The sequence below is a fragment of the Chiloscyllium plagiosum genome, chromosome 46 (genome assembly GCF_004010195.1).
Source record: "Chiloscyllium plagiosum isolate BGI_BamShark_2017 chromosome 46, ASM401019v2, whole genome shotgun sequence".
Taxonomy (NCBI): domain Eukaryota; kingdom Metazoa; phylum Chordata; class Chondrichthyes; order Orectolobiformes; family Hemiscylliidae; genus Chiloscyllium; species Chiloscyllium plagiosum.
Genome location: NC_057755.1, coordinates 3298509 through 3314968, shown reverse-complemented (window position 1 = coordinate 3314968; position 16460 = coordinate 3298509). Strand labels below are relative to the sequence as shown.

General features: G+C 46.0%; 1 protein-coding gene across 5 annotated transcripts in view; it reads left to right on the top strand.

Moving 5' to 3' along the window:
• LOC122544064 overlaps window positions 1–12167 on the top strand; it is a 31804-nt gene extending 19637 nt beyond the window's left edge. For 3 of the 5 annotated variants that reach the window (XM_043683062.1, XM_043683061.1, XM_043683063.1), the window contains 2 exons: window positions 1505–1597; window positions 10007–12167. In XM_043683062.1, coding sequence (XP_043538997.1) covers window positions 1505–1597; window positions 10007–10042 — 129 coding nt within the window. In that variant the 3' untranslated portion in view covers window positions 10043–12167. The remainder of the gene's footprint in view (window positions 1–1504; window positions 1598–10006) is intronic. The other 2 variants (XM_043683060.1, XM_043683064.1) reach the window with 1 other exon arrangement.
• Window positions 12168–16460: the final 4293 nt, after the last annotated feature.

Sequence of the window (16460 nt, the reverse complement as noted above, 5' to 3'; positions counted from 1 at the left end):
TTTAAACATCTAGTACACTAGAAACCCTGCGAGTGTTTAAATCTTCGTATCCCCAAATCTATTCAAACCTGTCGAAGTTCAAATCTCAGATGAAAGCCCCAAATTGTTACAGCATAGATTAAATCCCCGTGCTAATTTAAACCAGCAACACAGAAATTATTTAACCCGTTCTGTAATCTGTTACAATTTGAGAGACCAAGAACTATCCCAAAGGTCACTATTTAAATTAAAACTTAACAAATCTCTTTTAAATGTCTAACAGAGAATAATTAACTGACAACTATTTACAACTCCTTTCTCTAACCTATCTTTTACTTTTCCCTCTATAATATTGGTGCGATAAAACCCCCAATTAAGATTTACCAAAAAGTTCAAATCTCAAAACCAGCAACTGTCAAATCTTCTTTGTATCTTCTTTTGACCTCAGGGTTTCTGTTTCACAATTTATTGATTGATAAAGTTACCTTTTAAGAGAGCTATTCTGTGGGCTGTCTGCATATGTTAGTGGCTTGGCAATTCTCCTCCACCTGTTCAATTTGTTTAATATTTGTACCCCAAAGCATTGGATCATTTCATCGGTTTTAATATTATAAAAATACCAAATTCAAACTTGATTGGAGTTTAGTATCTTGGGGCATAATTTAAACTGTTTGGCCAAATTTGAATTTGTTTTTGTCTCAGAGCAACCCAGGTACAGCTAGCTGCTGGACCATATGTTACATTGGAAATTTTCCAGGACTGTGTGCCTCTCTAAGTCCTTGCTAACTTTCAACTCTCTTAAAAGGTATAGTATCTCTCTACACCTTCATAACACCTTCTGGCAGTGTGGTGCTCCCTCAGCGCTGGACCCTCCGACAGTGCGGCGCCCCCTCAGCACTGACCCTCCAACAGTGCGGCGTTCTCTCAGTACTGACACTCCGACAGTGCGGCGTTCCCTCAGTACTGACACTCCGACAGTGCGGCGTTCCCTCAGTCATAACACCTTCTGGCAGTGTGGTGCTCCCTCAGCGCTGGACCCTCCGACAGTGCGGCGCCCCCTCAGCACTGACCCTCCAACAGTGCGGCGTTCCCTCAGTACTGACACTCAGACAGTGCGGCGTTCCCTCAGTACTGACACTCCGACAGTGCGGCACTCCCTCAGCACTGACCCTCCGACAGTGAGGCGTTCCCTCAGCACTGACCCTCGGACAGTGAGGCGTTCCCTCAGCACTGACCCTCCGACAGTGCGGCGCTCCCTCAGCACTGACCCTCCGACAGTGCAGCACTCCCTCAGTACTGGCCCTCCGACAGTGTGGCACTCCCTCAGCGCTGCACTGAATTAGCAGCCTAGATTTTTCATCTCAAGTCTGGGAATGAGTTTTAAAACTGTCAGCTTTGACTCTCGAGTCTCCGTGTAATTGATTCACAGTTTACAAAATGATTTCTTCAGAAACATACAACTCTTGTTCACATGATATCACTGTTGAATTTAGTACTGACTTGAGCTTTGATTTTTTTTTCCCAGTTAATACCATGGACGTTAACATGCGTACTTATCGGATTCAGTGTGTGGGATTTAGTTGTCACAATCCCAGTTTGTGTGGCATACTACAAGCATGTGAGTCAGTCTGCCTTCTGCAAAGCACAGTTAGCACTTCATGATTAGGGCAGGAATGTGCATTCATAAACAAGAAACAATTCTCAAATTACAACTTTCTTAGTTTATTGACAGGATTAATAATCCAGGGTAACAGTAGGGTTATGTTAATGAACTAATAATCCAAGGTATGGCAGTGTAGAGTTGTTACTTGGTTAATAACCCAGAGTACAGTATTGTAGGGTTGTGTTGGATTAGATTAGATTCCCTACAGATTAGATTCCCGACAGTGTGGAAACAGGCCCTTTGGCCCAACGGGTCCACACTGACCCACCAAAACGTAACCCACCCAGATCCATTCCCTGACTAACGCACCTAACACTACGGGCAATTTAGCATGGCCAATTCACCTGACCTGCACATCTTTGAATTGTGGGAGGAAACCAGAGCACCTGGAGGAAACCCACGCAGACACGGGGAGAACGTGCAAACTCCACACAGTCAGTCGCCTGAGGCGGGAATTGAACCTGGGTCTCTGGCGCTGTGAGGCAGCAGTGCTAATCACTGAGCCACCATGCTGCCTGTTACTGGATTAATAATCCAGGGTACAGCACTGTAGGGTTATGTTACTGGATTAATAATCCAGGGTGCAGCACTGTAGGGTTATGTTACTGGATTAATAATCCAGGGTGCAGCACTGTAGGGTTGTGTTACTGGGTTAATAATCCAGGGTACAGCAGTGTAGGATTATGTTACTGGATTAATAATCTGGGATAAGCAATGTATGGTTATGTTAATAATCGTGTGTACAGCATTACAGTGCAGTACAGGCCCTTTGGCCCTCGATGTTGCGCCGACCTGTGAAACCAATCTGAAGCCCATCTGACATATACCAGCATCATCCATTGACCAATTAAATGCCCTTGGTAAGTCTACTCCTATTGCATGCCACAAGTTCCACACCTTTAATACTGAGTTAAGAACCTACCTCTGTCCTTTATCTATCACCTCTCAATTTAAAGCTATGTCCCCTTATGTTAACCATCACCATCCGTGAAAAAAGCCTCTCACTGTCCATCCTATCCAATCCTCTGATCATCTTATATGTTTCTATTAAGTCACCTCTCAACCTCCTTTTCTGTAGCGAAAACAGCCTCCACTCCCTCAGCCTTTCCTCATAAAACCTCCATACCAGGCAACATCCTGGTAAATCTCTACTGCTCCCTTTCCAGTGCTTCCACATCCTTCCTATAATGCGGCAACCAGAACTGTACACAATACCCCAAGTGTGGTTACACCAGAGTTTTGTACAGCTGCAGCATGACCTCATGGCTCCGCAACTCAAGCTCTCTACCAATAAAAGCTAACACCGTATGCCTTCTTAACAACCCTATCAACCTGGGTGGCAACTTTCAGAGATATATGTGCATGAACACAGAGATTTCTCTGTTCACTCACACTACCACCAATCTTAGCATTAGCCCAATAGTCTGTATTCCTGTTACTCCTTCCGAAGTGAATCAGCCCACACTTTTCTGCATTAAACTCAATTTGCCACCTCTCAGTCCAGCAGTGCAGCTTATCTATGACCCTCTGTAATGTGCAACATCATCCCACACTGTCCACAGCTCCTTAGTGTCATCCACAAATTTACTAACGCATCCTTCTATGCCCTCATTCAGGTCATTTACAAAAATGACAAACAGCAGTTGCCCCAAAGCCGATCCTTGCGGTGCACCACCAGTAACCGAGCTCCAGGATGGATATTTCCCATCAGCCACCATCCTCTGTCTTCTTTCAGCTAGCCACTGTCTGATCCAAAACGCTAAAACACCCTCAACCCCCTGCTTTTGTATTTTCTACAATAGTCTACTGTGGGGAACTTTATCAAACACTTTACTGAAATCCATTTATTACACCTCAGCCATTTTACCCTCATCCACCGGTTCTCAAAGAACTCAAGGTTTGTGAGGCATGACCTACCCTTCACAAAAACTGTGTTGACTATCCTTTTTCAAATGATTCCTTTCTAAAGGAACATAAATCCTATGTGTTATAATCCTTTTCAACACTTTACCCACAACCAAAGTAAGGCTGACTGGTCTATAATCATCAGGGTTGTGTTTCTGCCTCTTCTTAAACAAGGGAACAACATTTGCTATCCTCCAGTCTTCTGGCACTATTCCTGTAGACAATGATGACATAACCCTTGAATAAATCCCATCCAGCCCATGGGACTTATCTATTTCACATTTTCCAGAATTGCTAACACTTCCTCCTCATGATCCTCAATCTAGTCTAATAGCTTATATCTCAATATTCTCCTCGACAACATTATCTTTTTCCTGTGTGAATACCGTGTAGGGTTATGTTACTGGGTGTGGAAGAAGGGAAAACCATTTTTCATACAGACCACTTACTTACAGAAACCATGTGTGTCCCTAGCTAAAAGAGGGCCTACCCACAATGCCATTGATGCCTCAAATTAGCTACAAACTAACAGTAAACGAGCCATTAGCTCATCGGAGGACCATGTTATCTAAACAACCTGCTAATGGGATTCCCTAACTCATAATGACACTGCACCTCCAGAAGCCCCGAAGACAGTCTCTGCCTCCCCAGATCCAGCCAACACTATGCCCCCGGCAGACTAGATGTCACCAAGATACTCAATATGGATGCCCACAGCCCCATAGGACTATTGTGGACAGGATACTCCCGATTACTTTGTCAGTGGCTTTAGATTAGCTAACATCCTGTTGCCATTGTTTAACTGACCGACCCACGCCATTGTTTTGCCCGTTTCAATAATGTCAAACTGTCAACTGTAATCAAAACTGTATCATCTTGCAATTAACATTGGTCTCTTGTAGCCCGATTAAAAATGGAGATACAGGGGCAGCACGGTGGCTCAGTGATTAGCATTGCTGCCTCAAAGCACCAGGGTCCCAGGTTCAATTCCTGCCTTGGGCAATTGTCTGTGTGGAGTTTGCACTTTTTACCCATATCTGCGTGGGTTTCCTCCGGGTGCTCCGGTTTCCTCCCCCAGTCTAAAGATGTGCAGGCCAGGTGAATTTGCCATGCTAAATTGCCCCATTGTGTTAGGTGCATTAGTCAGAGGGAAATGGGTCTTGATGAGTTACTCTTTAGAAGGTCGGTGTGGACTTGTGGGCCGAAGGGCCTGTTTCCACACTGTAGGGAATCTAATCTAATCTAAAAGAAAACTCTGCGCCTGTGCTTCTGGGAAGAGGCTGAGTGACCATTCTGTATGCATGCGGTCAATTTCTCTTCCCACAATATCGTGAAATAAACCAGTGTACATCGATCCTAAGGTCTGGGTACAAGCTTTATTCATAATTGGACAATTCTCCAACACTGGATTAATAATCCAGGGTACAGCAGTGTGGGGTTATGTTACTGGATTAATAACCCAGGGGACAGCAGTGTAGGGTTATGTTACTGGGTTAATAACCCAGGGGACAGCAGTCTGGGGTTATGTTACTGGGTTAATAACCCAGGAGACAGCAGTCTGGGGTTATGTTACTGGGTTAATAACCCAGGGTACAGCAGTGTGGGGTTATGTTACTGGGTTAATAATCCAGGGTGCAGTAGTGTAGGGTTATTTTACTGCGTTAATAATCCAGGGTGCAGTAGTGTAGGGTTATTTTACTGGGTTATTAATCCAGGGTGCAGTAGTGTAGGGTTATGTTACTGCGTTAATAATCCAGGGTGCAGTAGTGTAGTGTTATATTACTGGGTTAATAATCCAGGGTGCAGTAGTGTAGGGTTATGTTACTGCGTTAATAATCCAGGGTGCAGTAGTGTAGGGTTATTTTACTGGGTTAATAATCCAGGGTGCAGTAGTGTAGGGTTATATTACTGGGTTATTAATCCAGGGTGCAGTAGTGTAGGGTTATGTTACTGCGTTAATAATCCAGGGTGCAGTAGTGTAGGGTTATTTTACTGCGTTAATAATCCAGGGTACAGTAGTGTAAGGTGATTGTTATGTGTGTAGCTAGAGGTGCTGTCCGTTTGAGAGCTGGACATAGTGACCCAGTTGTGGACCTGTGAACATCATCAATAAAGTGGGCCTGTTCAGATTTACCATTCATCTTCCTGCTTCCAAAGGAAGCACCAATATTACAACTGGTGGTGAGAATGGAATTCGGCCCATGAACCGTGTGTCCGGAGGAGATGTCAATCTGTACTTCAGAAAAGTCATAAAGAGGTACGGTTGAGGGAAGCGAAAGGACTCTGGGCCGCAGTGGATGCCAGGAAAGGAAGTGCTCACTCAGGAGGTGGGGCTGACAGCAGCAGTTGGTCCAACGGCTGAAGAAGAGAATACACACCCAGGAACTACTGAAGTCATCAAGCTGTGAGTGAAGTCAGCGAGGACCAATATGCTAACACAGCCGGTGAGCTAGCGGCTGATGCCAGATTATCCAGTACAGAGACTCTGGCTGCAAACAGTTACTAAACCCGAGTGGCATGAAAACAAAATGGTGGACCAGTTTGTGGAGATGGGACCATTTGAAGGGTCAGAAAATGGGACTTCATACCCAGAACGCTTTAATTTGTTATTAAAGGCATAGTTGCTGAGAACATCATGGTACCAGTTTTTAAGTACTATTGGGAGCAAGACGTTTGCAATTCTAAAGAGTCTGGTACAATGAGAGAACCTTGCGGATAAGACATTCCAAGAGCTATGCCAGATCTTCGGAAATTATTACGCGCACGAGCCACTGATAATTGCAGGACATTGCTGTTTTTTACACACAGGTACAGCACAAAGGAGAATCCATCACCAAACTTGTGGTTGGTTTAGAGGTTAGTGGAACGTTGTGAATTTGGAAAGTTCTTCTAAGTTGATTTGTGGGACCGTTTGGTTTGTGGCCTCTGACATGAAGCCATCCGACAGAAACTATTACAAAGGAGTGACCTGGATTTAAAGGCAGCTCAGTGGAGCAACCCAATCGGCTGATGACACTCAGTGTACCAAGTAGTGGAAACTTGGCAGAGTGCTGGACCAACCCTAGAATGCTGCCGATGTGGTAAGAATGGCCACATGGAGTCAACATGTTGGACTGGGCGTGCAGTGCCGCAGGTGTTAGCGACTGGGTCATACTGCCTGAAAGTGCCGGGTACGACCCAAATGAGGGAAGGGGAGTCAGAAAGAAACAATCCTGAGGACAAGGCATAAGGTTCACGTCGTCAGTGAGGGAGTAAACTGGGAGTCACCTGGATATGTGGGAGAAGAAGAAGGCCCAGAGTCAGGAGAGTTTCGGTTAAACATCCTGTTGGTTCGGGGTGAAACTGAGCATGTCTGGGTTCTTCCCAAAAGTAGAAGGGAAGACAGTAAAAATGGAAATGGATATGGCTGCAGCAGTGTCCCAAATGAGTCAATGAGGATGAGGTAAGGGCCCTATCATTGAAGCCTGCCAAGGTTATACTGTGGACATACACGGATGAAGTGATGCCACTCAGGAGCTATGTGCTTCTCCGATGAAGTACAGTTAAGGGACAGCCTGCAGTATGGCCACTTTATGTAAATTAAGATGGAATTGTGGCGCAGTTAGTAGGCTGGGTGATTCAAACATCAGTTTGCAAAAGATCCTGGACAAGTGCCAACATGTCTTCAAAGGAATCTTGTGGGAAGCAAAAGGAGTTGAAATTAAATTACAGCTGAAACAGAGGCTCATCCTGGGAGTCTGAAGGTGGGTCCGGTACAGTATGCCATCTGCCTAAACTGGAAATTGACCAGCTGTTCCACTTCTATGTGAGAGCATTGGACCCATCAGTGAATGGGCCACTTCCAAAAATAAAAATGCTGGCTCAGTGAGGATTTGTTATGATTTTAAGGTCACAGTTAACCCCACCCCAGAATGCAGACCTAATACCCTTCCACTCACAGAAAACTTATTCAGTGGACTGACAGAGGAAACGCATTTTCAAAACTGGGTCTGTCGCATGCCTGCCTACAAATGGAGGTCATGGAGTCTCAGCCACCCCTGAGCATAATGATACATGCGACTTCTCCATTAGGAGGAGTCGTGTTATCTGGGTGATATTTGGATTACTGGCTTTGAAAAACTTCGGAACTCTAAATAGATTGCAGGCACACGGCCTACAAGTGAAAAGGGAGAAACGCTAGTTTTTTTCTCATAAAAGACTCGGGCCATGTACTCGATGGCGAGGGACTACACAAGGCACCCAGGAAGATGGAGCTGTCATGAAGGCACCTTGATCATATAAATGATCTCAACTGTGATCATGCTTGAGACTTGTCAATTATTATGGCAAGTTCATGTCTGATCTGGCAACTGTGCTAAAACCTGTATCGGTTGCTGGGAAAAGGGTGGTCATAGAACTGGACCCAGGAATGTGAGGAGACTTATTCAGAAGTGAAGCAAGCCTTAAAAAGGTCAGACGTGTTCACATATTTCAACCCAAAATTACCACTTCAGTTCGCGTGTGACACCTCGCCTTCTGGGGTTGGTCCTGTACTGTGATTAGATGATTAGATTACTTACCGTGTGGAAACAGGCCCTTCGGCCCCAACAAGTCCGCACCAAACCTCGGAAGAGCAACCCACTCAGACCCATTCCCCTACATTTACCCCTTCACCTAACACTATGGGCAATTTAGCATGGCCAATTCACCTGACCATCACCTGACCAGCACATCTTTGGACTGTGGGAGGAAACCGGAGCACCCAAAGAAAACCCACGCTGACACGGGGAGAATGTGCAAACTCCACACAGACAGTCACCCGAGGCAGTAATTGAACCCGGGTCTCTGGCGCTGTGAGGCAGCAGTGCTAACCGCTGTGCCACCTCTTAGCTGAATGGAGAGGAAAGGCTCATTGTGTTTGCATCGAGGTCATTGTCTAGATAGGGGAGAATTATGCTGAAGTTGAGAAAGAATGATTGAGCACTGTGTTCAGTGTTGAGAAGTTTACCCATTTCCTTTTCAGCAGGTACTTGGAGCCACTGACCAACCACCAACATGTAGCCTCTATTTATGGCCCATGTACAGGGATCCCGTTAATGGCAGCAGCACGTCTGCATAGTTGGCCACTGGCTCTGTCAGCCTACTCCATCTGAAATCAGGCACCGGCAGGTGGAGGAGCATCACGGTGCAGATACCCTGTCAGGGCTGCCAGTACCAGGGAATGAAGATGTTCCCGACTGGAACCTAGAAATAATTACCTTTTCCTATAGTGATAAGGTGTTGGTCTCAGTGAATCAGGTGTGAAACCTACTTGGAAATGACCTGGTTTTGAGCTGAGAGGGGTGGACCAGCTGTGGAAACAGCCCAAAATTACACCATGACTTGTCCAGGAGGTGGGAGATGTCCATATTGGACAGGTGTTTAATGGGGGAGGGTGAAAGGTGCTGGAACAAATGCACCAAGGGCACCACAGCACAGTGCGAATGAAGGAGATAGCTAGGAGCTACTTTTGGTAACCAAATGTGGACTTCCAGATTGAGAAGAAAGTGGAATTTCTGTGCATTAATAAAGGCACTGCTGTTATTACCCCTTCATCCATGGGAATGGTCTCAAACAAATTCCTCCACAGCTACAGGAACATACCACACAGAACAACCTAGTGCTTGCTGGTATACTTCATGTTCAACAGCCAGCTGAGAACCAGACTTGACTTACTGCAGCTGGAAGAGACCAACGAGGTAGTAGAGTGAAATCAAGCAGTACAGATGGCCAGAGGAGGGGGAACCTCAAGGTTAAGGCTGTTCCAAACAGGAGAGACCATGTTGGCCCAGAACTATACATCTGGGGAAAGAAGGATCCCAGCTATAGCTCCAACAGTCATATTTGGTAAAGACTAGGGATGAAGTGCTCTGGAAGGATCAGCTGGTCCTTGCACTGTACCAATGCAGGGGAATTCTCTGATAACACTGAGCCAGCTCAGTGTCAACTGAGCTCTGTATATCCGGGCCAGGGCTGGCCATACCCAGAGAGAGGAGACAGCAACAGGAGCTGCTGTAAGCAAACCCTGGAAAAGGTTCCTGAGATGAAGAGACAGTCTTCTAGGAACTGCCAATCCCCTGAGTATTGTAGGGGTCATGTCACTGGACTGATAATCCAGAGCACAGGATTGGAGGAACAATTGGATTCCTCAGAACACTCGACCCAAAACATTAACTCTATTTCTCTCCACAGATGCTGCCAGACCTGCTGAGCTTTTCAAGCAATTTCTGTTTTTGTTTCTGATTTACGACAGTGGGTTTTTTTTATTTTTATACAGCATTGTAAACTAATCTATGGTGCTGTACTGGATGGGCTGATAATGCAGACTAGATTAATTTTCAGTCATGTAAGCAGACTAATAATGTTAGTACATTACCGTTTTACTGTGTGTTCTTGTGCTCATGCTTCTGTGACAGCTGACATGTGTCTGTTTGTTTACAGCACCCCAGAGTGAGGAGATACCACCATACCCATTAGCAGCCGCAGTTAAGGAGAGGTTCTCTTTCATCGTGCTGAGTAGCCTGGCCTGCTGTTCTTGGATAATTGGGAGAGGAAGAGAATTGATACATAACGCCCTCGTTCCTGATGTGCCTTTAGTGCAGTAGTAAACACTTCGATGTTGGCCTTGTTCATTTTCTATACCCCTGCTCAGAAATCTTTCCAATCATTTCATCGCTGTTGAACAATAGGTGATGTTACACAGCCCTAATCTCTGCACAGAATTATGTTGGCAGTGTGAGATGGCAGCGCATAAGTGTAATCACCATCCCTCTTGCTTCTTGCTCAAATGCTCTGGATGTGATTTGCATCCTCTTAGCCACAGTAAATTGATATCATCCCTCATTCTGTCCCTCCATGCTTGCTTACAGCTATGCCCTGGATCTCACTTCCTGCTTCCCTCTACCCTGGAATGTCAGCTCACCCTGCTTGGTCACATTGAGCTGGTGAGGGTGATGTGATTGGGAGCTCAAGGCAGTTTGTTCCACACCATGCTTAGGAATTCATTTCTGGTATTCACTGTCTTTTCATTTCTTATGCCAACCCCCACCTTGATGTCTATGTCTCTGTCACTCACTCTGCCTTTTCTATCCACCACCCACCTCCATCTCCCTTTTTGCCTTTGTATCTGCCATGATGTCTCATTCTCTCCTTGCCACTCTTCAAAAGAAAAATATCCACATTGTGTAATCGGACAGATTTCACCTTCAGTGTGAGGCTGCACTGCTGGCACTGCAGGCCCATCGACTCTTAAATAACCACTGCCCAGCACAAAACATCCAATACTCTCCCAGACCTTTTCAATTGGGACAAGATTAGCCCAAAAACAATGACTGCCACAATCTAACATCCAACCAGCAGTGGGCAGGATGTGTGTGAGGAATGTCTAGTTGGCAGAGGGGAGACTGCATACTCAACCCAGTAAGAGAGGTTGGGACTCTGCAGTGACCTCAGTCAGACCAGTGGCAGGGAGAAGAGAACTAAGAAGATAATGCTCCTGTCTCAGAACCTTCCACCCAACTGGGGAGCTCTGAAGAAGTATAGAAGCCTCAACCCCTTGTCTAGGTACCTAGTGTGTGGGGAAAACAAACATTTCAAACACACAACCTCTGAACTCATTCAACACAGGGTCAACCAAGTCACGTTTTTCAAAACTGTTATTTGACAAATTAAGCTAGCACCAATCTCAGTCTCTTGTCAAAGTTGCTTTGAGAGATGTGACTGTGCTTTCCATGGTCTGAACAATTTAAACAATCTGTAACTTATAGACAATAGATATAATTAAAACTGTTCAATATGCTCTCCAACTGAACAATTTGTCAAGAGCTTTTTTTAAAATTAAACAGAACAAAACTTTTCACTGCAGAACAGGGATTAAAGATTTAACCCCAACACATCAGCAGAACCCCCCAGAGACTGCTTGTAAATTCAGATCTATTTCTTGGAACCACCCTGTAAAGTTTAACACATGCCCTAGGGACTCCTCTGTAAATACAGACAGACTCACTCGGGACCCCTGTAAATACAGACAGACTGGGGCTTCGGTGTAATTACAGACTCATGGGAGCCACCAGTAAACACTCTCACACTCATTGGGAACCCCCTATAGATGAGGACACAGGCACTAGGAGGTCTACACATTAGATTTAGATTTTGTACTCAAGTTTGGGGTACAAAAGTACAATGAGAAGTGTACTATAACGCTATCTTATGTACAAAATCTTAGTTATAGAAATACAAAAATAAAGAAGTTCAGCACTTGTGTTCTTAGCCATCCCTTGCCATTGTCTCTGACCACCACCATGCTTGACCACTTCACTACTATCCAGATTTGCGCTGGCCCTAGCAGTAATCAAGTTCTCTCCATGGCCTCCAAAAGCTACGAGAAACACAAAAACTAAACGAACACTGAGAAAAGAAGGAAAGCGGGCGGAATGAATGAAATCCAGGCTAAAGAGTTTGGCCTGTCGCTGTTTACTCCAACGTAATCGTCTTAACGGATGCACTCACTAGATTCTGTAAATACAGTCACAGAACACCCTGTACATTTGGACATATTCTCTGGGACTCCACTGCTCTATATCTTGTGAAGGATACTGAAATAAACCATGTCTATTGGCTCTCCCTTGTCTAACTTGCTCGTTACTTCTAGGAATCCTAACAGATTTATCAGGCATGACTTACCCTTGACGAAGCCGTGCTGACTCAGCCATATTTTAACATGCGCTTCCAAATACTCCACAATCTCATCCTTAATAATGGATTCTCAAATCTTACCAACAACTGACGTCAGGCTAACAGGCCTATAGATGCCTGTCTTCTTACTTCCTCCCTCCCTTCTTAAATAGGGGTGTTACATGATCCATTATCCTACTGGATTCCAGTGATTCCTGAAAGATCACCACCAATGCTTCTACAATCTCTTCAGATATTTCCTTCAGAACCTTGGGGTGTGGTTCACCGGTCTGCATGATATATCCACAGCACTCATCTCTGCCCCTGACTCCCTTGAAGTTCCGGTATGCTGCTGCTCCTGTCTTTCACTGTGAAAACTGATATAAGGTACCTATTCAGTTCCTCTGCCATTTATTTAATCCCCATTACTACTTCAGTCTCATTTTCCTGCGGTCCAATGTCCACTCACTCCTCTTAGCTTTGGATATCTAAAAAAAAACTCTCCTGCCATCTCACAATCTAGTCTACTACATTTGCTGCTCACAATGTAGTCTCCTCTACATCGGGCAAACAAAGCATAGACTGGATGACCGCTTCACAGAACACTGTTCTACCACAAGAAAGACCCTGAACTTCCAGTTACCTGCCACCTCAACACACCACCCTGTTCCCAGTCAAAATATCTCTTAAGCTTGCTGCACTTCTCCATCAAAGCTCAGCACAAACTGGAAGAACACCACCTCATCTTTCACTTGGGGACCCTGCAACCCTCCGGACTCAATATTGAGTTCAATAACTTTACAGCTTGAGCTCTCCTACAACCTTACCCCTACACCACATACCAGGCCTTGTTATCACATAGTCTGCTATTACACACTACCTTTTGTTAGCCACTGAAAGCCTCCATTAACATCTATTCACTCTCCAGGACAGATTGTTATCCAAGGAGCAGGAGAGCCGACATTTCGAGCATAAGCTCTTCATCAGCAATGACATCAGAAACGTCAACCCTCCTGCTCCTCAGATGTTACCTGACCTGCTGTGCTTTTCCAGCAGCATACTTTTTGACTCTGATCTCCAGCATCTTCAGTCCTCACTTCCTCCCAGATTGCTATCCACTCCTTTGTCTGTCTAACTCTTCTTCTGTCTCTTTGGGCTTTATCCCCACCTATCGTTTACTCCTGACTGCCTCACCCCCACCCTATCTTCTGCATATAAACAGACTTATTCCTGGCTACCATCAATTCTGAGGAAGGGTCACTCAAACAAAAACGTTAACTCTGATTCCTCTCCACAAATGCTGACAGATTTGCTGAGATTTTCCAGCAATTTCTGTTTTGTCTCCAACACTTTGGGTTAGAGATCTGTTTAGTGCTAAGGTCAAAGAAGGTGTCGTGACCTGCCTAGTATTAAGGCCAAAGAAGCTGAGAGGCAGAGGCATGGTATACGAATACATATGTTTTAAGGCAAGAGAATGGCATTGATGATTGCATTCTGAATACTGTAGATGCTTAATTTTGTGCTTAATGACAGTGGATCTATCACATGTCTGGAAGAAAGGCATGTTTTAGTGCGAATTGTTTGTATTAAGGTATTGCAAAAGGTTAGGGTGCACTGTTAGGCTGAAGGACTGTATTAGAGGAATTCAAGCTGATGGAGAGGCCCATCTGGGAAACTTCTTATTGACCAAAAAAAGCTCTTCAATGCCATCCTCTCCTCGCGCCATTTTGATAAGGTCCGGGCATTTCGCCACCGCCTCGCGCCATTTTGATAAGGTCCGGGCATTTCTCCCGCCTCGCGCCATTTTGATAAGGTCCGGGCATTTCTCCCCCGCCTCACGCCATTTTGATAAGGTCCCAGCGCTCCAAGCCCGCGCCATTTTGACAAAGGTGCGGTGCGCTACCGCGCCGGCAGCACCTCCCACCTCCAAAAAAAACCCCCGCTTGTGCGCACGCGCAGCGGCTGCGGAGGCGAGCCCCGCCGTTTTTGAAATTCGAATTTCTCCCTCGAGCGCGCTCCAACCGTCGCTGCGGCCCCACCCATTGTCCCAGGGGGAGGTTGGACACGTGCGGCGGTTGGATGGCGGGGGGGGGCGGGGTTTGTGGATGGGGAGGTAGTGGGCAGGTGGACCTCTGACCCCCGCCCTTCATAGTTGCCAATTGGCCGCATGGATGGGTGGGTTGGATGGATGGTTGGGTTGGATGGATGGGTGGGTTGGATGGGTGGAAACAAGTCCAGGAGTCACACGTCACCCCCGTTAGGGTTTCAGCCACCACCCCTGTCCCACCCTGTGGTCAAAATCCCCCTGCCCCTCCCCCCCTTGACCTCTCTGGTACCCGCTGAGAGGTCAAGGGTGATGTTGAAGGTAGCTTACGTCAACGCAATGGCACAGCGGACACTCCCTCCTAGATCCGCGCCAAACCCCCCACCCCCCCCAACCCAACCCAACTCGCCCTCCTCCTCAAACAAATCTTAGCAGGACTTTAATGGGTAAGGTCCTAGGGAGTGTTGCTGAACAAAGAGACCTTGGAGTGCAGGTTCATAGCTCCTCAAAAGTGGGGTCGCAGGTAGATAGGATAGTGAAGGCAGCGTTTGGTATGCTTTCCTTTATTGGTCAGAGTATTGAGTACAGGAGTTGGGAGGTCATGTTGCGGTTGTACAGGACATTGGTTAGGCCACTGTTGGAATATTGCGGGCAATTCTGGTCTCCTTCCGATCGGAAAGATGTTGTGGAAACTTGAAAGGGTTCAGAAAAGATTTACAAGGGTGTTGCCAGGATTGGAGGGTCTGAGCTACAGGGAGAGGCTGAACAGGCTGGAGCTGTTTTCCCTGGAGCGTCGGAGGCTGAGGGGTGACCTTATAGAGGTTTACAAAATTATGAGGGACATGGATAGAGTAAGTATGCAAAGTCTTTTCCCTGGGGTGGGGAGTGCAGAACTAGAGGGGCATAGGTTTAGGGTGAGAGGGGAAAGATATAAAAGGGACCTAAGGGGCAACTTTTTCACACAGAGGGTGGTACGTGTTTGGAATGAGCTGTCAGAGGATGTGGTGGGGGCTGGTACAATTACAACATTGAAAAGGCATCTGGATGGGTATATGGATAGGAAAGGTTTGGAGGGATATGGGCCAGGTGCTGGCAGGTAGGATTAGATTGGGTTGGGCGGCATGGACAGGTTGGACCGGAGGGTCTGTTTCCATGCTGTACATCTCTATGACTCTCACACTTAGCCACAGTGGAAGGGAGTGATAATGATCCCCACCCAAGAGGCCAACGAGGTCAAAGTGTGACAAACCGCTCCCTCACTTACCCCAACCCTTGACCCCAAACTGCCACTGTCTTGAGATCATGGGCATTAACCAATCAACCCAACTACATCCAGTCTACCCCTCACCCATTGCAAAGTTGTCAAGTGTCAATGTATTTGCCCCCAACCCCCTTCCCTTCAGAGGACAACAGATCCAAGTCTGTCCCGAACCAGGTTCAAATCACAGACCACGGTGAGGACTGCCTTTGATCAGCCCGTATTATTGGAAGCCATTTTGTTTGCCCCAATCTCTTATTTCTATCAAAGTAGGAATGACCTCCAACCAAAGAGGTCGAACAGGCCAAAGCATGATAGCTTGTTCCTTCGCTGTCATCAACTCCCAAGCCAACTGGCAAAACCTCTGGTTGCAGATAACCATCAAAGGGTCTTGTTGGTCAATCAGACATCTTAGCAGCCATTTTGACAGTAGTCCTCAAGACTTCCAGAGTCAACATCTTCTGCGTAGGTCAGCAGATTTACAGGTTCCTGAGTAAAGGAATGGAAGGATCGCTTGTGAAAAAAGATTTGGGAGTACAAAGCTAAAGCAAGAAGATTGGAAGAAGGATGGATAGAAAAAAGAAGATAAAGAAAATTGGAGAGAAGACATCACTGAGGATGGAAGGATCAGGAGGAGAAATTAAGCAGGGAAAGAAGGAAGCAGAAAAGGATGGGAGGATCAGGAAAACAAGTCCTAGGGACATAGAACAATATAGCGCAGAACAGGCCCTTCAGCCCTCAATGTTGCCCCGAAATAATCTAAGTGTATCACCCTACACTGTCCCATCATCATCCATGTGTTTATCCAAGGATTGTTTAAATCTCCCTAACGTGGCTGAGTTAACTACATTGACAGGCAGGGCATACCACGCCCTTACCACTCTCTGAGTAGAGAACCTGCCTCTGACATCTGTCTTAAA